The sequence below is a fragment of the Gymnoscopelus braueri genome, assembly GCF_963280865.1.
Source record: "Gymnoscopelus braueri genome assembly, chromosome: 12".
Taxonomy (NCBI): domain Eukaryota; kingdom Metazoa; phylum Chordata; class Actinopteri; order Myctophiformes; family Myctophidae; genus Gymnoscopelus; species Gymnoscopelus braueri.
The window spans coordinates 49,246,240-49,271,014 of NC_137614.1; the positions used below are offsets into that span (position 1 = coordinate 49,246,240).

The following is a 24,775-nucleotide window of genomic DNA, read 5'->3' on the forward strand; positions in this document are numbered from 1 at the left end:
GCAGTACAATGAATGACCATTATTTAAGACCATTATTTTAAACCTAATGGAATCCCACAGGTACTCAAAAATCACAAATCTGTTCTCAATTGATCAGTCTCTACATACCCAAATAAATACAAAACCCATCTCCAATCTTATCACGTGAAAACATTTTATTTCTTTAGTGTGTACAATGATCATTATGATTAAAATCAAATACAAATAAATGTATAAATAATGCACATGAAATCATCAGGTGCAGTGCACAGCCTTAAGACAAATTCTACTACAAAAAAAAAAGGCAACAAGTTATCACAAAACAGTCATAGCACATTAGTAGTATGTGGAGACATAAGAGGTTATGGCCTTATGGGTCTAGTGTTTAGTTAGTAAGCATTGGCCATTATGGAATGAAACTCTTTGAACTATGATGCCTTTCAAAAAAAGACAATTTCCCCCCAATATACATTTTAAAACATAAAATAAGCTAATCATAAACCAACTAAGATTTAAAAGAGCTGCCACAAACAAATGCATTGTGTGCTGTAACAGTACAAATGAACGTCGCAAAAATATTCATATAAAAATACATACATTGCACTCAAGCCATCATTGAACATTTAGCTCTTAAACGATCAGTCCATTCTAAAAAAAAACTATGATTTCATCCCTTTTCTAGATCAAGACCACACGTTTTTAAAAAAGTGAATAAAAGCATACAATACAGGCAATTTTAAATACAAATAAATAATACATTTAGCCTATCATAACATTCAATGCTTATTTAGCTGAAGCAAACCCCTCATTCATTTCAGGGCACTCAATGATTTGCTGACATATAGAATCTAACAATTCGTTCATGAAAATAATGTGTAGATATATTAACAGGTTCTTGAGGAAGCGTTTGCTCTTAGCAGGATATTAGTTGCACCAAAACAACATCAGGAAATAGCCAGTCACCAGTGCCAGCAGCATACACAAACATGTACACAAACATGAGTAAATGGCTTAGATTTTGGCATGTGTCGCACCGTGCATGACATAAATACATATGTAACTGCTATACCTATAGCGTGTTCATCCTTCCACGTGAGTTTATGTTCAAGGCTAAACGATATTTTATACGTAAAATCTGAAAAGCAGACCACTAGTTTGGGTGGCTTAAAGGGGTAGTTGTAGTTCACCCCCAAAATGAAAGATTTTCTATCGATTAGTCACCCCATGGAGCCTTGAATTCATGGAGATTCTTATGTTTTTGACGCATTCCTAAACCAATAATTTGATGACTGGCGGAGTCTCTGGTAGGAGACTCAAAGAGTCTCCATTGAGTCTCCGCCGGTCATCAAATTATTGGCTTAGGGACGTGACAAAAACAAAAAAATCTCCATGAATTCAAGGCTTCATGGGGTGTGTAATTGATGGAAAATACGATTTTTTTTTGGGGTGAACTACTCCTTTAAAGACCATGTGCATTTAAATGGCAGCGGCCTGGTTTGGCGTCACATTTTATATAAGTACACTTTTTTTAGTGCAAAACTGAAGTTTTGGGTCCAAAAAAACTGAGCCTTCTCTTGCACCAAACCGGACCGTTCATGAATTTTAGAGCTTCGTCAAATGTCAATGAGAGGTAGACGTTTCGTTTTGCTTGCCTTGAACTTTGAGCGTTAAATTTACATGCTTAGCCAGAGGCTTTTCTTAGCAATTTTTTTTGTCAAATGGAACTCGTTATGGAAGCTCATTGTTGGTAAACAAGAGGCTCAGATTGGGTGATTGACGTCATCCAGGAGACTTGCGGAACCTTTCCGACTTTATCATGTCTAAGACAAAACGTGACGATTGTCTCACCCTCTCGGCTGCCTCAGTCAACTCCCCATTTGATTCCCCCACTTTCTAGCAGCAGTTCTCACTAATGTACCCCCCCCCCCCATCTGGTCAAAAATAATGCCCTTCTTTACTGTCCAAGGATAGGTAATACTTCATTGCCGTTTCCTATTTCCCTACGACCACTCCCACTTCCCTTACACCTGACTTGGACTGAATTACGCACCGATGGTCTCACACCAAAAATTGTCAATCTACATCTACAAAGGTCACAAACGTTGTGAGATTGTAAGATCGGCTATTTTCGGTGCAAAGACACGATGATGCACAACTAAGTATAAATCAGGTTTTTCACCAACCATCATATCCTGGCAAGACTAGGGCACGCTTGAGTACATGGTCAGTTCATGGACATAGTCAGGGCTGAGGCGTCGGCACTGCGGGGGTCATGCACTCCGATGATGAGGTCATTGGTTCTCCTGGTTCCCTCCACCAGCGAGAGGACGTCTATTCTTTCCACTTTGTGACCTCTGGCCTGCAACATCTCCACGTCCTGTTCTAGGAATTCAGCTGGAGTGGATGAGAGAGAGAGAGAGAGAGAGAGAGAGGTGTGGAAGTGGATAACTTGAGTTGGTGGTAAAATAAATAATTAACTTCTCTTAATGGATATACAAGAGGGATGCATGATGAATCAGTCATCATATTGGTATCAGCAATATCGACCCAAATATTACTAGTAGTATGGTGCCAAACACTCATGTTGCCACTGGTAGGTGTAGATGCACATCTTAACCACTCTGCTGCTTATAAGTTCATCATGTTTAGATTCTTTTGTTCCTTTTCCATATAAAAGTATAGTTTTTTCCATTTTTGTTTTTATCTGCTAAACTAAGATGCCTGTGCCACCTGAGGCCACCCCCTAGTACCGCCTCTGGGTGTAAGATAAACCCTACTGGAAAGCCCTACTGGCAATATCGGTATCGTGAATTTGACCATGCAATCAACCGGTAATCGGATATCAGCCGTTGTTTATTTATTAGTACCTAATGCTGCTACTACCATCTATGCATTCCGTCGCTCCTTTTGCATTGGATTGATGCCATCAAGATAATTTCGTCTGCTAAATGACTGTAATGTAATCCATCCCCGGTTTACATCCCGTATCTGCGTGAAGTAGATGGCCGCCTTTTTAGGAGACCGGAAGCGGGTTGGAATCTAATAATTCCAATGGAGGAGTGACTGTGAACACAGCTTCTGAACCGTTCTTTAGCCCCATGGTCACTGAACTAAATATTGGTCCCGATCGTCACAAGACACACAATCTTCCCAAGATCTTCATACTAAAATGGCTTTTTCCAGAGAGACAAATCAGGGGAGAATCTACTTTATTATCGACCTTGGTCCTTTCTCTGTCTCAGCAGCACACTCTTGCGGGATCTAGCACCAGTAAACGTAGGACGATCTGCCGTCAGATAGGGCTGTCACGATTACAAATTCAAGTTGACGATGAATGGTCACTCAAATAATTGCTATTAACGATTTAATTGTGTGTTTGGCATTGAACATTGGAACATTATGAATAAAAAAAAATGTTTTCCTTTTAGGCTTCGTAATCAAAAATTGCACAGGGTAGATATGACAACTTAAATATACAAAGAAATTATTGACATGTTTAATCATTTTATACATGTAAAAATGGCAGAAATAGCAGATCTACAAGCTTACAACGCGTCACTTTGTCACGCGTTGTAAGCTTGTAGATCTGCTATTTCTGCTTTTTTTAATATTTGAAAATGTGTGTTCATTTTTTCTACATGGAAACGATTTTGCATAAATAATTGCGATTATCTCAAATGATTGCGATTAGACAATTATGTAATAATTGTGACAGGCGGCCTACGGTCAGACGGCGCCCACTTAGGAGACCATTTGTAGGATTTGTGTAACATGTCCGTCTCTATTGGCTCCAATCGGGATGTTCTATCTTTCTAAAAATCAACCATCTTTGGAAATACTTACAGTCTACCAGCAGGGTGTTGGGCTGCAGCTGTGGGTGGAGTCTACCGTACGCCAAACTGTCGCTCAGGTTCTTGCGGGAAGACAGGACATTCATCAGCACCTGTGAGACAGATTATTAACCCATTAAGACCTGAGGCGATTCTTAAAAATGTTTTCTGAAACAGTTTTTTGAAAAACAGTTTTTTGAAAAAAAAAACAGTTTTTTGACAAAAATATAAAATATATTTTTTCACGATTTTTTTCAAATATAGCAGATCTACAAGCTCGTAGCGCGGCACTCGGTGCCGCGCTATGAGCTTGTATATCTGCTATTTTTGAATAGCCAAAGAAACCTAAAGTGACACAGATGCGTCCCAGGTCTAAATGGGTTAATCACTATGAAATTAAAGGTTTTAGACGAGATGAGATTGAATTCATTGCCATCCGTCAGTAAAATAACCTGGGTGATGCCACTGAGGGATCGGTCTCCATTGGAGGAACCCAGGGCAGCGTATGTGCCACACACGCCCACGGCAGGCCTCACCGCTGTGGGCATCAGGAAAGACAAGGGCCTCTTCCCTCCCTGGAGGTTGTTATGCTACAGAGAGACAGGAAACGGAGGAAATAAATAAGTGCAACATATTATTATGAACACAGAGTTCTATAAAACAGCCAAGGTAATTTAACTTAAATATTAGATAGAAAAAAACATGCAAAAAAGGCTTTCATTACTGGATTAGACGGAGAAGCATCTTGTGTTTTATTGGGCCATGAGAAGTCCAGAATCTGGCTGTTCAACAACACCCCCGATGGAGTCACTATCCCACTGCCAAAGGGCTGATTTAAAGAGCTAGAAATATGAAAAAATAAAGAAAAACCATAAGACATTATCAAAAAACAATGCCACAGTAATTTAATCTTGGCTGCCTTTGAGCAGTGGTGGAAAAAGTACTCAAATGTTTTACTAAAGTAAAAGTATTAATACTGCAATGTAGAAGTACTCTGTTACAAGTAACGTATTGGTATCAAAATGTAGGCTACTTAAAGTACCGAAAGTAAAAGTACTAAAATGTTTGAAAATAGCAGATCTACAAACTCACAACGCGTTGCGACGCATTGTGAGCTTGTAGATCGGCTATTTTCAAATAGCCCATGTATAAAATAGGGCTAAAGTGGTTAATGTATGTTTTATAATGTAATAATTTATATCTGCAAAGTAACTAAAGTTTTCAAACAATTGTAGTAGAGTAAAAGTACAATATTTGCCTCTGAGATGTAGTGGAGTAGAAGTAAAAGTATAGACAATTTGAAATACTCCAACATTTTACATATGTACAGTACTTGAGTAAATGTACTTAGTTACTTTACACCACTGCCTTTGGGATGTTGTATAAAATGTAAATAAGACCAATAACTGTTGCTATAGCATTGCGTTACCTCATGACGGACACTATGAAGTCATCCGGTCCCATGACCATGACCTGGCTGGCCGTTGAGCCCTCCTCCAGGGCGAAGGATGGCGTGTAGTGACTGGCGGGAAACGCTTGAGAGTCATCGATCATCTGACGAAGTAGGGAAGCTTTCGATTTACTGTGGGGGAGTGAATGAACAAAAGGACGGGGGATTCAAAACAACGTCTCTCAACACATTATGATGGATTTAAATAAGACCAGTGACCATTTTTACATTGTAGAACTGAGCATTTGGGGTCCCAGAGATTTAAAAAAAAATATATATAGTCTCTGTCGGGTGGAAAGGAAACCTCATATGTCCAAAACTGTTACTTTTCAGTATTAAAATTAAAAAATAGATCTGCTACTTTTGATGCTTTTGGGTGAACCTGTAGTATGATCAAGTAGGGCAGTGGTTCTCAACCAGTGGTCCGGGGACCACCAGTGGTCCTTGAGGGGGTTCCAGGGGGTCCCCAGCAAAATGGGTTAGTATAGCATCACAATAATTTTAACCTTCTATACTTTGGCTATTCAAAAATAGCAAATCTACAAGTTCATAGCGCGGCACCGAGTGCCACGCTATGAGCTTGTAGATCTGCTATTTTTGGAAAATCGTGAAAATGTGTGCAAACCTTTGAATATATATTTTTAACATTTGTAACGCAAATCTTTGATTCTGGGGGTCCTTGGAACAAAATCTTTGATTCTGGGGGTCCGCGGCAAAATCCTTGGCATGAAAATGGTTGAAAACCACTGAAGTAGGGCATTAAATTTAAGAAAAAACACAAAAAGATTATAATATGGAGATAAGAGGTTTCTGCCGGACAGCAACCACATATATATCAAATTGGGGTCTGTGGCCTAGAGCAGATTAAAATGCGGGTCCTTGAAATGAAAAAGATTGAGACTGACAGGACCTTGAAATTAAAAAAGGTTGAGAATGACTGGAATAGAAACATACCTCAGCATCTCAGTGACCGTCTCTGACACAGATGTTTCATACAGGGGGTCTCCTAGTCCACTGGCCAGGGCCAGAGCTATCTTCACAGACTGAGAGAGAGAGCCAAACAAAAACATTAACATTCATGTGTGGTCCAAACACGAACACCAACGGTTGTTTTTCAAGTGTATACACTCGTAAAGCTGATATTACAGTGGTTCTCAAACTGCAGCCCGGGGCCTTGAGGGGGTTCCTGGGGGAAATCGAGGGCCCTATTTTCGCCGGTGCCTTATCCATTATCCCTAAACTTCTTTGACATTTTTTTACCATTATTAAAAACATTTTCAAATAGTTCAAATAGCCAATCTACAAGGTCATAACGTGTCGATGTAGATCGGCTATTTGAACCATTTCAGAAGAAGTTTAGGGATAATGGGTAAGGCACCGGCGAAAATAGGGCCCAAAGTATTTTATACTTTATTAAAAAATGTTTTGAAAATAGCAGCTATAATTTTCAAAGATCTTGAACATTTTGTGGAAAATGTGGAATAATAATTTCGAAAATTAACACAAATATTCTTTTGTGGGGGTCCCTGGCATAAAATATCCTCAAAATGGGGCCTCATACGTATCAATTAGGGGGGGTCCTCGACAATCACTGCATTGCGGTACCTCTGCAATCCAGTGGTAGGTGCTGTTGCGTGGCATTTCCCTGGTGATGTTGTAGCCTTCGAGGATGTTGAGGGCAGTGATCAGGGCGACGCCCGCGTGAGGTGCTGGCGCTGCCATCACATGGTGACCTGCAATACAATGGCAGCAATGTGTTGGAAGTAATGGCAAAGAAAATGCCAAGGACACACTGGCACGGGCCACTTCACAGGTTTTTCACTCTCTGCCTTGACAATATAGACAGTGTCCAAACAGTCACAAAAGCAAATCGTCTCTGTCGGGTGGAAACCTCATATGTCTAAAAACTGTTACTTTTCAGGATTCAAATGAAAAAAATAGCAAAAGTAGCAGATCTACAAGCTGCTTTCGTGTGACACTGTATTATGATCAAGTAGGCCATTAATTTACGAAAAACACAAAAACGTAGAATATGGAGATAAGAGGTTTCTCCACAAACCTCAACAAAATACAAATTCAACGAAATACAAATTCAACGTTACGGAAACGTTGAACAGCAATCAGTGGTGGAAAAAGTACCTAAATGTTTCACTTCAGTAAAAGTATCAATCCTGCAATGTAAGAAGTACTGTTACAAGTAAAAATCCGGAATTTACTTGAGTAAAAGTACAAAAGTATTGGTACCAAAAGTAAAAGTACTGAAATGTTTGAAAACAGCAGATCTACGAGCTCACAACGCGTCGCGACGCATTGTGAGCTCGTAGATCTGCTATTTTCAAATAGCCTATAGGTATAAAATAATGTAGTATGTTTTATAATGTAATAATTTATATCTGCAAAGTAACTAAAGTTTTCAAATAATTGTAGTGGAGTAAAAGCACAATATTTGCCTCTGAGATGTAGTGGAGTAGAAGTAAAAGTATAGACAATTGGAAATACTCCAGTAAAGTAAAAGTACCTCAATTTTTCCTAAGTACAGTACTTGAGTAAATGTACTTAGTTACTTTACAGTACTGACAGCAATAAACAAGTGAAGCTGAGAACCATTGTTGCAGACTTTATACTTTTTTTGTGTCCAAACAATCAAAGCATTGATTTCCTACGGAGGAAGCATTGATGCCAGCCTCGTGGCAACCATCCACCTGGCATAGTGCACCACACAAATATTTATATCGCTGCTGTCGGACTAGAACCTCTTATCTCCATATTATTACTTTCTGTGTTTTTATCGTAAATTAACGCCCTACTTGATCATACTACAGCGTCACACAAAAGCATCAAAAGTAGCAGATCTACAAGCTCGAAACGCGGCGCGAAGCGACACGTTTTGAGCTTGTAGGTCTTCCATAGGGTTCCATGGGGATTGGGGTCCCCAGCAAAATTTGTTAATATAGCATAAAAATCAGTTGGACCACTTTAAACCCTATATACATAGGCTATTTAAAAATTGCTGATCTACAAGCTTCCAACATGTCACGATTCAACGCTTTGTGAGCTTATAGATCAGCTCTTTTCAAAAACAAATCTTGAAAACATTTGAAAAATATTGACAATTCTTTAAACATTTTTTAACAACACAAATCTTGTATGGGGGTTCCTGGTGAGAAATATTTTCAGATGGGGGTCCGTACTCAGATACATATCAATTTGGGGGTCCTTGACTTGAAAAAGTTAGAGAACCACTGGTTTATACAGGCTGCTACAGAAAGCATTTATTGAGCGGCAGAGCGCTTTGGATATCATGTCCAGAGAGGGCTTAACCCATTTAATCCGGAAAAGCATCCGTGTTATTTTAGATTTCTTTGGCTATTAAAAAATAGCAGATCTACAAGCTCATAGCGAGGCACTGAGTGCCGCGCTATGAGCTTGTAGATCTGCTATTTTTGAATCAAATCGTGAAAATGTGTGCAAATCTTTGAATATATATATTTTTAAAGCGAACATTTGTAACTCAAATCTTTGCTTCTGGGGGTCCCTGGAACAACATATTTTGAGATGGGGGTCCGCGGCCAAATACATATCATTTTGGGGGTCCTTGACATGAAAAAAGTTTGAGAACCACTGATATCATTATAGCAACACACTTTTAAAAAGAAAACTGATAGGATTTAGAAGACATTTGTAGAATCGCCAGAAGCAAAGATTTGAGTTACACATGCTCGCTTTAAAAAAAAATATATATATTCAAAGATTTGCAAAAAAAATAGCAGATCTACAAGCTCATAGCACGCTATGAGCTTGTAGATCTGCTATGGGAAAGTGACGTTGATGACTCTTCTCCAAACGTCTCCAAAAGTATTTTCTACTCGGGGTACGTGCTCTGCCAAAACAAAAGAGCAGAGCACACAGAGCACTGAAAAGCAAAGATGGGAAGAGCAGTGAGTGCTGTGCTATACCAACAGAAACATGCTGGCAGCGCAAAAAAAACACTTTCTGCGCAGCCCCTAAAAGTCAACTTAATTTATCTGTTGTAGTGCCAAAGGCAGTAAAAGTTATCTCATACCTTGATAGATGATCTCTGCTGGCTGCTGCAAGATGGTACTGTAGTTTTTAAAGTCCTCTTCCGTCAGCACTCCTCCTCTGGCTTGTACCTGTTAAAATATACATGGAGTTAGATGCGTAGTTCTGTAGTTTTTTTTAAGTACTCATCCGTCAGCACTCCCCTCTTGGCCTGTAACCGTTCAAAAATGCATGGAGTTTTGGAGTAAAGATGAGACAAACAGACCAGGACATAGGATGGGTCTGGTCTGTTTGTCACATTTTAGCCTGAGGACATAGCCTAAAATAGTGTTTAAAAAGGGTGTGTAAATTATATTTAAAATTGCTATAGTGTAGAGTGTTTGCTCAGTAACAGGGGTGTCCCTATATCTTTCCAGCTCTTTAATAAACACAAGAAACATATTTTTGGTTGGGATAACAATTTCAGCCAATCAGGAGAGAGAACTCATACAGGATAAACAGGTGAAACTAGAAGTGATGGGGGGTGGTGGGGGTGGACAAAAAGAAGACCATGAATGGGTTCTCTCTACTGATTGGATGAAATCAGTAGAGAGACCCACCTGAAATTGTATTTTCTGTTGCTCTTGGTTTTGTCTATGGTCTTAGAGAAACTGCTTCAGTGAGCAAAAGGAACCCAGATCTAGTGAGCGTAGTGCTGAAACCCAACACCCGTGTAGGTTTTGAACAATAGACGTTCCTGAGAATTTCTGAAGTGTCACACACACCTCTCAACTGGCACAATTAGAGCATACCGCTGACACCCACAAAAACAGGGAGCACAAAGCACTTTGCTTGAGGCACAAACACAAACTAGGCAGCTTAGCTCAGATGAACTATAAGCAACTGAAAAGTCATGTTAGATTTTTAGTAAGCATCGGTCATGTTAGATTTTAACCATTATTTTATACTTTGGCTATTCAAAAATAGCAGATAGTGCTGCTTGTAGATCAGCCATTTTTGTTTAAATCATGAAAATGTATGCAAATCTTTGAATATATATATATTTTAAGCAAACATTTGTAACTCAAATCTTTGCTTCTGGGGGGTCCCTGGAACTAAATATTTCGAGATGGGGGGTACGCAGCCAAATGGATATAATTTTGGGGGTCCTTGACATGAAAACGTTTGAGAACCAGTGATATTATAGCAACATAAGAGTTTCAGAAAACTGTTAGGATTTAGAAGACATTTGTAGAATGGGCCTCAGGTCTAACTGGGTTAAGATGTTGCCGACTCCAAATTCAGCTATTCATCATATTGGACTTATTGATTGACAGATCATTTTGACAGATCATTTAGCTAAATTCTACCATGTCAATTAGTCGACATTCTTGCATGAAAAAACAATGCAGAAATGCCAAGCATCTAGATAGCAGTAAAGTTGCATAACATGTTGCTTATGGGTGGAAAACCTTGCATCTCCATATTTAAACAATTTTTATATTTTTTCTTAAAATAATGCCATATTTTGTCGTACGCAAAAGTAGTGACAATAGCCGATCTACAAGCTATCTGAAGTGTTGTGAGCTTGTAGATCTGCTATTTTAGCTATTCAAAGTTAGAACTGGTGTTTCACATTGTAGGCTATCATCTCTGTCAGGGGGAAACCTTAAATGTCAAAAGGATTCAAATTCAAAAACAGCAAAAGTTGCAGATGGTCAAAGGTCAAAACGCATCGCTTTGCGCCGCATTTCGAGCTTGTGGATCTGCTACTTTTGATGCTTTTGTGTGACGCTGTAGTATGATCAAGAAGGGCATTAATTCATGAAAAAAAAGTTAAAATACGATTTTCTGCCCGACAGCAATGCTATACAAAATTCATGACTGCTTGCTTTATATAATCACAGATGACGACACAGGGAGGTTCTTACGGCTGCAGCCATTTCTTGCGTCAGGTTCCCGCTGTAGAAGTCTGCGATCCCACTGGCCGCGACGGTGTCCAAGATGGCCGCCAGGTCGAGGCGTCTGCTGAACAGGCCGGGGAGGGGAGCCTGGCCGTTGGGGAGGAACAGGTCCCGGAACGCGTCCGACGCATTCTGGTCCTTGACTCTAGCTAGAGCCTCGGCTAGAGACGGAGAGGAAGAGACACAGCACACTGTAGAGCTCACACCTTGAATGTATAAATAATGCAGGTTTATTTATGTAACACTAGGGTCATCCGGGACAACGCTACACACGTCCCAGACTCTCCTCCCTCCAGGCTCCCAGACTGTGGAACGAACTCCCCATTACAGTTAGAACTGTAAACTCACTCCCAATCTTCCACCGTAATCTGAAGACTCACCTCTTCAGACTCCACTTTAGCCCGTAGCACTTACCCTACCTAGCCTTGTAGGCTTATGCAAAGGATAAAATCTTTTTTAGATAGCACGTTATGTAGACAGATGCCAGGTTCATTTATTGACCTGGCATCCTATAGCTTGTATAGTTTCAATGTAAAGATAATGTTTTTGATAGTATACCGTTTAGACTGATGATAGGTTCTTGGTTTACCATCTCTATGCATTTGATCTATTACCTTGTGTTTTCCTTGCTTACTGTAAATCGCTCCTGCTAAATGTCTAAATTGTAAATTGGGTGCAACAGTTAAACAAATTATTCAATAATGTATTAATTAAAGCCATTATTAAAAAAATGCAATTCTAATGAAATAATGGTTCGGGGTATTTTGCCGTTTTCCCCTCAAATCTTTCAGAAATACGTAAAATAGCAGATCTACAACCTCACAGCGGGTGGCCATGACATGTGACGTGTTGTGAGCTTGAAGACCAGCGATTTTCTGTATTTTTGTATGACAACGTTGTACGAGGAAGTATTAAACAAACAGGGCTTAAGTGGTTAATCGGATTTAAAAAAACTCAATTATTACTTTTCAGCGTCGATTCATTGATATATCAAAAATGTGCTTCGATTTTTTGATTAATCTGAAAAAGTATGACAAAATAGTCCTTCTCACACATAAGCATATGAATGCAGCTCAAAGTTCTACAAATCGTCCCTCCTATTAGTAGCAGCGTGATTAAAATCTGACGACCGCCTTTTAGTTCTTCTTCTTTGACTTACCCAGATCATGAGTCACATTAAATCCATTTCTGGCCACATCGGCTGCCATGGTAACCACGTCTTTCCATGGCATCCTGTGGAACACAAAACGTTTTGATTTGTCAAAGCCTTCAGAACACGGTCAGAACACGGTGACATTTCAGAACCGCTCATTACTTTAAATCCATGAAGACCGGGAACACATCTGTGTAACCACTTAAACCTTTATTTTATACATTATCTATTCAAAAATAGCAGATACACAAGCTCATGGCACGGCACTTGTAGATCTGCTATTTTTGAAAAATCTTGAAAATTTGTGCAAATCTTTGAAGATATAGATAAATAATAATAATATTTTCTAAGCAAACATTTGTAACTCAAATCTTTGCTTCTGGGGGGGTCCCTGGAACAAAATGTTTTGAGATGGGGGTCTGCGGCCAAATACATATAATTCTGGGGGTCCTTGACATGAAAATGTTAGAGCACCACTGATATAGCAACTTAAGTCTTTTTGAAAACCCGTTTTTTTAGAAGACATTTGTAGAACCGGCCTCAGGTCTAAATGGGTTAAATCCATTAAGCCAGTGGTTTTCAAACTTTTCAGGCCGCGACCCCACAAATAAATAATATTTGAACTGGGGACCCCCCACCCTGACAAGCATTTGGAATTGTAGGAGTTGAGGCATTACATTTTAGTTTGACTCGGTTCCACAGATAAATATTGTGAAAATAGCCGATCTACAAGCTCATTGTGACCATGTAGATCAGCTATTTTCAAAATGTTTGACTCTCTCTTAGGTAATATGACTGTTTGGCCAATTGTTTGTTGATTACTTCTAACGCAGTAATGCTCTCATTTGTTTTAGAGGTATTAAAAAGGTCTCAAAAGTCCTTAAATTATGTGCAGATACCCTGTCTACGCTTATACTGTATGTTGGTTTGTTTACTGTTGAGTGAGTTATTATAACCAATAAGCAAATCCTCTGGGGGGACCCCCCAACCAAAAAGAACAAAAACATTGGGGGGACCCCCCTGGAGGTCACGACCCACAGTTTGAGAACCACTGGATTAAGCTATTCCACAATGGTGACTCAGCACAGCAGCACTCAACACTCTGTAGGGCTCGCTGTTGTTGCTGTAGGGCAGAAACCTTGCATCTCCATGTTTTACGTTTTGTTTTGTAAATGAATGCCCTATTACTTCGTCATACAAGAGTGATGTGTAAAAGGATCGAAAATAGCCGATATAGAAATTGTTAAGATCTGCTATTTTCGCAATTAAAAAAAAAATGTATATCGTCTGTTGGTTGTATAAATATTTATCCAACGAAATGTAATAAGAGAAACTTGTAACTAAACAAACAATAAACAATACATTTTGGAACAACGGTATTGTTTCCATTTCCTGAAAATGGACATAAAAGTACAAGGTTTCCACCTCGACAGTGGCGTTAATTCTTTAGTACCAGGCCAAGAGTGTTAAAGCTTCACCACATCACCGTCCTAACAGCTGTGAACCGTGAAACCATGATAATTATGGAGCATGCGAGTAATAATTGCACCCCGACACTAGAACAGGGAAGGGAACCAGCATGTGCTAATGACATCGCCTTTGGAAATAGATTCACAGCCCTTTTCACTCTGAAAACGTCTTTTCGTTTATCTAACAGTGCTGCTCTATCTATTTATAGAGGAGAAGCTCCGTTTGCCCCTGCTGTTTTTGTCCTCATTATTTTGGTTATTTGATTTAGGTTTATTTTTGTTGTGTTGTGCAAACCAACTGGTGGAAGGTAACTAAGAAGATTTACTTAGTTTTAAGTAAAATGTTGAGGTATTTGTACAAATTCCAATACTTTCACTTCTACTCCACTACATCTCGGATCCAAATATTATACTTTTACTCCACTACAATTATTTGAAAACTTTAGTTACTAGTTACTTTGCAGATATAAATCATTATATTATAAAACATACATTAACCACTTCAGTCCTATGTTATACCACGGCTATTTTCAAACATTTTATTACTTTTACTTATGGTACTTTAGTACATTTTGATGTACGGAGCAGAGGCGATGATTGACAGGCTGTCGGGTGTCGCCCTCAACAGCGACACCCGCAGGCAAAGATTTATTTTTTCATTGCAGTTGAAAAGGCTTTAGAAATGAGAGAAAAACACCTGCAATGGCTCACTGGAGAGGAATTTTCAGTTAAAACTTGACAAAGAGAAAGTTTTAATGTCCCATTAGAAGAGCAGGGAGTCGAAATACAACCACTGCATTTGTGTTTTTATATATTTAATTAACATAATCTTGAGTCTACCGTACAGATTGGTCATAATAACAGCAGTTACAGGGTAGCGTGTTTAAAAAGGGTTACAGTACCTTCCGTAAAGCTGGTGGGCCTGGTGCATGCCACTGAGCATGCCCGGTACTCCAACCAGCAGTCCAGGCTGAAAACACAACAGTAAATATACCCACATCACATCTTCCACAATTCAAGAGATATGCATCATCACAATTTAGAAGCTTTAAAAAAAGGGAAGAATATTTCAGAAACAAGGCCTTACCTTCAGTTCAAGGTTCGCCTGTACCATGTCCTCGTCGATAGCAGAGGGCGCCGTCTCCCTGAAGTCAATGACCTTGGTTTCGTTCTTACGGATGTCGTGCACCAACATGACCCCTCCACTGTGCAAAATATTAAACATACTGTTTAAACAGGAACCAATGCAGGCCACGTATTCCATTTGTGTAATAATTTTGACATGTTGGTGGAAACCTTGTCTAAAAAAACGTTACTTTTCAGGAAATGGAATTGAATTCTGAATTCCACTGGATGTAGTTAATATATTATTAATACTTTTCATTACTTCCAATATTCATAAAAAAAACACAGCCAGACATAACCACTTTCAACCCCATTTTGGGCATGTCACTATACAGTAGGTCATGGGTTCCCAAAGTTTTCAGCCTGCGACCACAAAATAATGCGGCCATTGACTCGCGACCCCACCTAACCCTGGAGGTAATTCATGCACATAAACTTGCACGTTCGGTGCGCATTTGTAATGTATTAAAATGGTAAAATGTACCATTTGTAATCATTTTTAGATTGTATTTCATCCATTCTGTTGAATATTTTTTATTTAATTTTTTTATGACCCAAAATAATTTCGTGACCCCAAGTGGGGTCGCGGCCCCAACTTTGGGAACCCCTGCAGTAGGTGAAGATTTTTTTTTAAAACCTTTCTACAAGATGTGGCGTTGTGTGAGATTGTAGATCGGCTATTTTTGCTATTTTTGTGCGACATATTATTTACATACAAGTATAAAATGGGGCCATTCACACTTACTGTATGAAAAAACATAAATATGCAGATACAGCAACATATGGCGTAATAAGATGTTTTTTTCTTTTTTGGGGGCAGCAGTTTTCCTAAAGGTACTTATTACTGGAGGGTTCCCGGTTTGATTCCCTGGAACCAGCAGGAAAAATCTGGGTGGGGAAGTGAATGGCCGCCACTTATCCCTCCCCTAACACCGCTGAAGTGCCTTTGAGCAAGGCACTGAACCGGCGGAGCTGCTCAGTGGCCGACAGTATAACACTGTGGTTGTATTGGTCAGCTCCCAGGTTTTAATGTGTGTGTGTCTATGTCCAGGGCGTGGGTGAAAATGAGCCCTTGTTCTCAGCTACTACCCTAGGTAAATATGGATTGATAGATATGAAGATACGTGTATGATTTAATGTGCTTCCTGTTACTCACCCTCCGATCCCAGAGGTGTGAGGGTGGATGATGCCCAGACAGAGGGCAGCGGTGATGGCAGCATCTACACTGGAGCCTTGCATCTCCAGAACATCGAAGCCCAGAGACGTACACTTGGCCACGTCGGTCACCACTGCTCCCTGCTTGAAAATCTGAAAATGGGATGCAAGGGAAATAAATTGTGATGCGTCGCTATAATGGGAATATATGAACTCTATTCCCATTTATTGTAGAGACAAAACAGGACAGTACCTTGTATAGAGACACCTGCAGGTCAGAGTATATCGTTGCTGTCACAAAGTTATTCTAACTTTGTGTTTTTTTCGTAAATTAACGCCCTACTTGTTCATACTACAGCGTCACACAAAAGCATCAAAAGTAGCAGCTCGAAATCCGGCACAAAGCGACACGTTTTGAGCTTGCAGATCTGCTACTTTTGCTATTTTTGTATTTGAATCCTGAAAAGTAACAGTTTTTGACATATGAGGACAATATAAAGTTTGGAGTGGTTAACCACTTAAGATTTCAAGATTGCTTTATTTGTATTTTTCTTTCCTTCTGCAAGCAGCACCAGAAAGAAAACGAGATCATGTTTCTCCTATAGACTATAAAATTCACAAAAGAATTGGTGCAAAGAATTATATATCAATATGTAAATTGATATGAAATAAAAATCTTAAAACTAGAAGAATTCATGTCATAAAAAAGCAAGCATAACCGGATGAAAACAGTATAAAAACTCATTTCAATTGCTCTTAAGAAATTGGGCTCTAAAGGGATAGTTCACCCAAACAATTACTTTTTGTCGCCCCATCGATTAGTCACCCCATGGAGACTTGAATCCTAAGGCAATAATTTGATGACCGGCGGCAGTGGTTCTGGTAGGAGACACACTTTGTGTCTCCTACCAGAACCGCTGCCTACAGGTCCGCTGGTCATCACATTATTGGCTTAGGAATGCAACAAAAACAAAAAAATATCAATGAATTCAAGTCTCCATGGGGTGACGAATCAAAAGAGAAAAAGTCATTTTGGGGGTGAACTATCCCTTTAAGCCCCAATACAAAAACAATCCAAAGCAGAAGATTTACAAGCAAGTTTGTTGAGCTATAGTTAGTTTTTAAAAACTGGACACATCATCTGCATAATTGCCGTTACTGATGTAATTAAAACAAGTCAAATAATGAATGACAGACCTGTGGGTCTCCAAAGTAGATCTGCACGATGAGAGCCATGGTAACAGCCATGGCGAAGGTGAAACATGCCGTGATGATGACGGTCAGTCCGTCTCGCTGGCAGGCGCAGTTCCCCCCCGCCAAGGGGTCTCTGGTGGTCTCCTGCAGGGGCGAGATGTCACGGCTGGCCAGGTCCGAGGCGGAGGACGGGAGGCGTTGCAGACGGCCAGGTGCAGAGTTCATAAACAGATCAGGGTCTGGAACAGACACACAGGTCAAAAGGTCACTGGAATGACACTGAATCAGGGCAATAAACAGCGTACAAAAAAAAAAAAAAACCTCCAAACTTAGAAATGTTGCATTTCCAAGCTATGGCTGCAGTCCCCCTTTGTAAAATGGCTTAAAAACAACAATAATAAATAGCCCCTCTACAAGTTCACAATGCATTTTCAGATTGAAACTGACAGAAATGACATGCCCAAAATAGTCACACCAGGTTTGAAGTGGTTAAACTGGCACAATAATCTTAAGAACTAAAATGTTAAGTATCCATTTTTTACAAATTATGGGAGGCGTAGATTGTTTTTGCCTGTCTGTGTGTGCCTTTGGGGTGCAGCTAATCTTAGACACTGCCAGTAGGCCAAGGAAGACAATCAAACCTTTCCAAATCGAGCTTAGGTTTTGGCCAATAAGTCTTGAGTCAATAAGTCTTGGTCGTAAAATTAAAACTCCATTTAGCATTTTCTCTAAATCTTTGTGGGAGGAGGGCCTCATTACTTCCTCCATTACTTATAAAAAACGCCATACATCATGAACTCAACATCAAATGAGAATGTTGAGGGGCCTCCATTGAGTGCACCTCCAAAAGGTGGGTGCACTCAATTCAGATTAGACCAAAGCCAAGGTGTGGCAAGGTTACCTGACATCAACATTAATGGCCAGGTAAGAGTCAAGACAAACTGCATCACCATTTTATCATCTTCAACTAGAATTTCTCCAAGACAAACATTCAGTGCAGGCTGAACCCTCTTGGAAGTCAAAAATTATCTATGGTATTGAACTTAAGTTTCTCACATTAACATCTCAATTATAGATTTGCCATCTTTAACAGTGCAGTAAGTGATATTGGTTGTTAAATTTGTGAAATAGAGTTTGACTGTATTTATTGCCGTAGACTTTAACTGCACTGAAAGCTAAGCTTTCAGTGCAGTCTCCCCCTTCTACGATAAGTTCTGTTATACAATGTGTACATCAATAATTGATATTCTCTCAGATACAGTATGCAACATTCAGCACCACGGATAGCATCAGGGTCAGAGAGGAGGAGAGAGAACTATATTTTATTCGCTGCAGAGATTTTACAGGAAAACAAAACGGGCGAGGCCTGTTCCAGTTGTGATGCTCATTTCTGTTTAAACAAACCTGTCTAATCGACTCGACTGACTCCCATCTATGCTATACAACAATATAATTTCCACCTATGCTATAGTTTGTGTAAATATGTGTACACATATTTACGTGTGTAAATATGTGTACACATGTTTTACTTGTGTAAATATGTGTGCTGTGTAAATATGTAGATAACTTGAGTTTCTTTTTGTTCTCTTGTTTGATCTCCATCCCACTTGCCTCCCACCACCCACCTACCCTCCCTCCCCTCTTTTTCTATGGAAACAACGTTACGATGGGAACTATGCACTATGAACAAATTTCACCCACTTTTTTACGTCTGTAAACCTGTGATAATGAAGCCGCTTCTGATGCTATGCAACAATCAGAAAAAATCCTCAGTTTAAGTCCAAACTCAGAGAGAATCAAAGCTTAATAAATAAAACACTAGAGGGAGCGACCAGGATCTGCTATAACCCAAATTTAGAACAAACATGGGAAAGTTCTCATTCTACTGCTCTGCCACCAAAATGTGGAATACCCTGACACCATCCATTAAAGGGTGTGTGACACTGGTTTCTTACAAAATTGGCCTGAAAAAACATCAGGAGACAAAGGGGAGGCAAATGTAATTTCCCCATCTCTTTTGTACATATAGTAAATATACATAACAAGTCCAAGGACTTTTTTGTGTTATCCTTTTAGCCTTAATGTCTTACTGTACCATGTTCTGTTTACATTTCTGACTAATAAAATATTCAATCAAATAAGCCAGACTGCAGTAATAATATCAGAGTCTACTAATGCACGCACAGCAGCACAGGTCTAAAAGTGAGCACAAGCTACTGCATTTAAAAAGGGCAAGACCACTTTGGTAGAGGTTTGTAGTTAGTTACCTTGCCATGATGTAACAACAAAGGTTAATAAATCTAAAATAATTTCTCTATGGACTAGAAATGTATCATTTAAAATATGCTCCTCATTGACTTACATTGTACAGTGAAGAGGCTCAGTAGGAGCTCTTTTAGCTTGTAAACGAACTCAAACAAAGCTGATTCAGACGATATAGAACATCACCAAACCCAGTCTGTTTTTCTTTATAAAAATGTCAACTTCCTGTTGATTTTGCCATTTTTATTAGGAAGAAAACCCGGACTGGATCCACGGATCTGGATCTTCAAGTAGTAAAATCAACAGGAAGTTGACATTTTTATAAAAAAAAATAAAAGTACTGGGTTTGGTGATGTTCTATACAGTCAGAATCAGCCTCGTTTGCGTTTGTTTACGGGCTCAAAAGAGCCAGCATCAGAGTGGTCTTGCCGTACAATGTGGGATGAGGAGCATATTTTGATTTATCAAGTTTCTAGTCAATGGAGAAAATATGTTTGATTTCCTGCCCACCTTTAGAGTTACATCATGGCAAGGTAAACTACACAACCAATGCTCAAAATCTGTGTGTATAACCGATTGGGAAGTCAGTCCAGTCAGCGCTTGTCAAAATCCAGGTACAGAATCTCTGTATCTGCCTTGTGTGCCGATCTCTGGTATCTGTCGGTCTCCCTTTTATCCCCATAGAGATCCCTGATTCCATCGATATGACGTCACATAGTGACATCATAGACTGGCCTCCAAGCACTATGAGAATACTGCACTATTCTGACAAGACAACGGTTACAATGGTGCTCTGACAACAGGTACAACGGGTCACGCATAAGTGGAGGGGCGTGCGTTTGCCAACGGGCATCGGTCTAGTTATAAAGAAAAGAAAAATGTACTGTCTGTAAGATCTCAAGATGAAATCAGTGCATTCAATACAACCACAGGCAATCAACCCATCAGAGTAACAAGGCCTCAAATTGTCAAATTCAGTCAGAGAGATTTGGCAACAGTTATCTACCCTCCTCTATCCTCTATGGTCCTCCTCAGATAACATTTAATTAATTTCAACAGAGAGGAAAAACCCTCTTAATTTTAAGCAGTCGACATTGGTATTGTTGCAGCCATCTGAAACAACTTTATCACCTCTGTGAAAGCCACAAAAGAAATGTGTTGTTGACAAATAATTGCTTGTGTCCTGGTTGTAAAATCAGACTGAAATGAAAATATTCGCTGTTTGGCACAGGCCAGTGTTGTATTGGTGAATCTCTCTCTGGTGGGACGCCATTTTAAAGACGTCACGCGCACGTCGCTAAAAACATGCGAGCCATCCGGCTTTTAGGAGTAAAGTCGGCAGGGAATAATTTACTTAAATAGGAGCCACACAGTGGGACGACCTCCAAACCAGTGTCAAACTGACAACCAATCCGAGGTCTTTTAAGCAGCAGACAAAAGCAGGTCTGTTAGAAAAGGTTCCCCTATAGAGGGTCTGTAGACTAGGGAAAGATAAGGGAGCACTTGTTCGTATGCATGTACTGTATATTTAATGTCATGTGTTTTGTACTGTATGTATTGTAACTTATTGACTGTTAAGTGTGAGAGGACCTCAACGGAAATACGTCTCGGGATTCTCAATCCTGAGACAGCTGCAACCTCAAACTGCTGTAACCTTGTGGTTTCGCTTTTCAAAATAAAGCAAATCAAATCAAACTGGTTTGGACATATGGCGTTTCCACCCAACGGAGACTATATACTTCCTATGGCTTTTGCCTACTTTCTGTCGCCGTCACTTATATTGGCTATGTGGCACAAATATTACGCGAATCAGATAAGCAAACGGGTCGGGCTGGCCAATCAGGGACTTATATACTGGCAAAAGTGGCAGAAACGTGACATGACGTGAGGCCGAGGGTTTGGGTTGTGCGTTCAGAGCTCTCCTCAGACATGCCGTCGGACAGAGGTTGACTGATATTCGTGGCTTTTTTTCCCGGTTCTTGAAAACCCTTGGTCCGTCCAAATTGCCATTCAGCACCGCACACCACACACACGATATTTGAGACCGTTCGATCGATCGGGTGCGTTCCGAGTTAAGCCAGCCACAGTGTGACACACACGGATTTGGTGAAATATAGTATACAGGATGGCACCGGCCTAGTCGGGTTTCTTCTGTCTCTCTCTCGCCCGGCACAAACATCACGTGAAACCTAACAGACGTTTCAAGCCCTGCCCATCACTCAAGGAGTCTTATGGACCTAAAAGATAAGCCTAGAACAGACACCTTCGCCTCAGGATTCAAAAACTCCTGATCCTACTCCTCAGGCCTGTTTTCTTTTTGGTTCTTCGATTCTCGTAATCCATAAGCCTCTCCCAATTGCCGCTTGTCACGTTCAATCAGAGGGGGTCATCTGAAGCTTACTCCCCAAATCTGGGACCATCCAGTCTATCGCTCGCTCCCCGAGTTCTGCCCCGGACAGGGATTTACGGACAGAGATCTTGTGGCTTATAGTATGATGATGATGATGATATAGATTATTATTATTTTACAATAATTTGTAATGCTGAAACTTTTCCTGAAATGTATTTTAACAAGCAAATTACTAAGGAGCTAAGCCACAGGCAGCTGTCACATATTACCATACCCAATTGACGCCCCTGTGTGGTACAAATGACATTTTCCCCAGCTTTCTCAGGTCCTGACATCTTACACAACCCTGGATAGGCAACCCAGCCTGGCACAGATGATAACACAGCACTGGATAGGCAACCCAGCCTGGCAGAGATAAACAGCCGTGGATAGGCAACCCAGCCTGACAGCCAGGGCCTCTTTCTAGTTATTTCTTTCCCTTTTCTGTCTCTTGGACAAAATCAAATATCACAGTATTTTGACTAAATACCTCGATATCTGTTGTGATGATAATATTGTATTGTGACGATAATAATTATAATAATAAATAAATAAAATTGCAGGTCAGGTGAAGCTCGCAACATGTTATGTATGACCTTGTAGATCAATGTTTTCACTATTTGTTTTATAAAATAAGGCAGGAAAAGACTAATATGCCATATCAGGCCATCACAGACCCCAAGCCATCTAGTCTCATACATATATCGTCATCGATATTAGGCTACATCGTTATAGCCTGGTTCCAGACAAATCTGCCATTGCAAAAAAAAAATGCCCTTGGCAGATTAGGTCTGGCCCCTCTCAATAGAGATCGGATTTCTCTCCCGCCGAAGTTGTGAGGGTACCAATCAGGGCCCAGTATGCAAATATGGGGCGGGTTTATCACCAGAAAGGCATTTTTTTAATTGGCCCCTCGGAAATGCAGGTTCCACACACAGAGATTCCAGACTAATATCTACGCAGTGATATTAGTCTGGCCATGCCAGGCTAATATCGATATATCGCCCAGCCCTAAACGACCTCCACGTCAACAACAACACACACAATGTGTTGATCTCTATAACTCTGACCTGTATCCTGCTCGCTCAGAAAGTGGTCGTCATTCGTGCGAGACAGATCTCTGTTGAGCGTGTTGTTCTCCGAGGACGACGGGCCGCTGTTGTCGTCCTGGCAGCCCGGGGAGGCGGGCAGTCTGGGGAAGCTGGTGATGCTCATGTAGTCAACAGGAGAGTAGCCTCCTCCTAGGATGATGGCATCTGGGTGGTGGTGGTGGGCATCTTTCTCCCCCATGGGACCCCCACCACCACCCCCACCACCACCTCCACCTCCACCTCCACCCCCTGAATGCCCCTCAGCCCCAGAGTCAGCGGTGGGACTGAACATGACCCCGCTTATATTCCTCCGTCACGCAGCAGGATTACTTATATTACTGATTACTCCGTCACACAGCAGGATTACTTATATATTACTTATTCCTCCGTCACGCAGTGGGATTACTTATTACGTATTACTTATTCCTCCCGTCACGCAGGATTATGCAATTGCAATGAATGAAATGACAGATCAGGGCGTGTTGCGTTATATAGGACCAGATTCAAGTTATGCAACGATTGAGCCCATGTTTTGTTTCTTTTTTGGAACCTGTTAACGCTTCTTGTTCTTATTATTAAGGCTTAGAAGAAGATGTCACGGAATGGATCGGTTCGATCCGGCGGCCGATCGGGATGATGTCGCATTTCTCAGCCTCCTTCAAGGCTGATCCGTGTCTGTGACACCTGCAGAGGAGAGGACACGTCAGGCTGGACTTCTTTCCCCCAACGACACAAAAACTAGAATTATTTAATGTATTTTTGTATTGCTAACTTTTAATAAAGTATTAAATCAATCAATCAATAAAACTGGAATAAATCTCGCCCCCTACCTGCGTACAAGCGTTATTATTATCAGCATAAATATGCGACAAGCTGCTTGGTATGCGGCAGCTTGCCAAATCTATCTAGATACAATCAGTGTAACAACATTGACGCAGCAACATTGTTTCCATCTTAACTCTGGATGGATCATTGTATCGATCTAAAGCCGCAACAGTTTGAGGACATGATATCAACCCCCCCCAAGATCTCATTCTGAGCGTATTTTATAGGAGTTTGGCGTTCAGTCGCGTCGTGTTATGAATTATGATTTATGATCGTCTGTCTCTATAAACAATCCTGGCCTAAAACAAGTACCACGAGCGCATTATAATTCTGTCTCCTTACTTACCGTCTCTGTGATCAAATGTATCCTGACCTACACTAAACACCTACAATGTATCAGAGCAGGTGAGGAATCTCTCTCTCTCTCTCTCTGCTTCATCAACACAAGAAGCTCCAGGATCCCTCCGCGACGTCACCCAATGTCAGCGTTTTAAAGGAACAGTTCACATATTTTTTAACCACTTCATTCTCTATTCTGGGCATGTCATGTCATAGGCGCGCCGGTGATCATCATTTCTCAACCACTGCTGGTGGTGGGCCGTGAGAAGTATTCTAAGTGGGCCCCCAAATAATTGGCAAAACACTAAAATGTTAATTATAACATGACATAATAATAATGAGAATAATAAGAATGAGAATAATAAGAATAAATAATAATGAAGCAATTTCATGTTTTGATCTGGCAGATATAGATCAATGGGACAGTGGTTCCCAAGGTGGGGTCAGGCACTGCCCTGCAGGGGTCCCCTGACCGTCAGGGGACCACTGCAGGGGTCCTTGAGGGGGTTCCACTGGGGACCCCAGCTAAATTATTGATAGTTTATAGAAGC

General features: G+C 40.4%; 1 protein-coding gene across 1 annotated transcript; it reads right to left on the reverse strand.

The window, feature by feature from the left end:
* Positions 1 to 1,915: 1,915 nt before the first annotated feature.
* Positions 1,916 to 24,357, reverse strand: ggt7 (gamma-glutamyltransferase 7). The gene is made up of 16 exons (XM_080443541.1): positions 24,232 to 24,357; positions 23,040 to 23,744; positions 17,322 to 17,557; positions 16,126 to 16,277; positions 14,932 to 15,049; positions 14,747 to 14,814; positions 12,382 to 12,455; positions 11,190 to 11,383; positions 9,323 to 9,410; positions 6,865 to 6,992; positions 6,214 to 6,302; positions 5,239 to 5,391; positions 4,534 to 4,651; positions 4,262 to 4,399; positions 3,823 to 3,922; positions 1,916 to 2,373 (listed from the first exon to the last, which is right to left on the reverse strand). Exons 2-16 carry the CDS (start codon positions 23,350 to 23,352, stop codon positions 2,204 to 2,206), a joined length of 2,139 nt encoding a protein of 712 aa, XP_080299667.1. The 5' UTR covers positions 23,353 to 23,744; positions 24,232 to 24,357; the 3' UTR covers positions 1,916 to 2,203.
* Between the last annotated feature and the right edge of the window lie 418 nt (positions 24,358 to 24,775).

What these genes read in the sequence shown, in the direction of transcription:
- ggt7 (XM_080443541.1), bottom strand. Translation starts at nt 23,352, where the DNA reads ATGTTCAGTCCCACCGCTGACTCTGGGGCTGAGGGGCATTCAGGGGGT. An exon ending in AGGCGAACCTTGAACTGAAG is followed by an intron (nt 14,815 to 14,931) that starts GTAAGGCCTTGT and finishes TTGTGTTTTCAG; the next exon opens with CCTGGACTGCTGGTTGGAGT. An exon ending in AGCAGAGATCATCTATCAAG is followed by an intron (nt 6,993 to 9,322) that starts GTATGAGATAAC and finishes ATTGTATTGCAG; the next exon opens with GTCACCATGTGATGGCAGCG.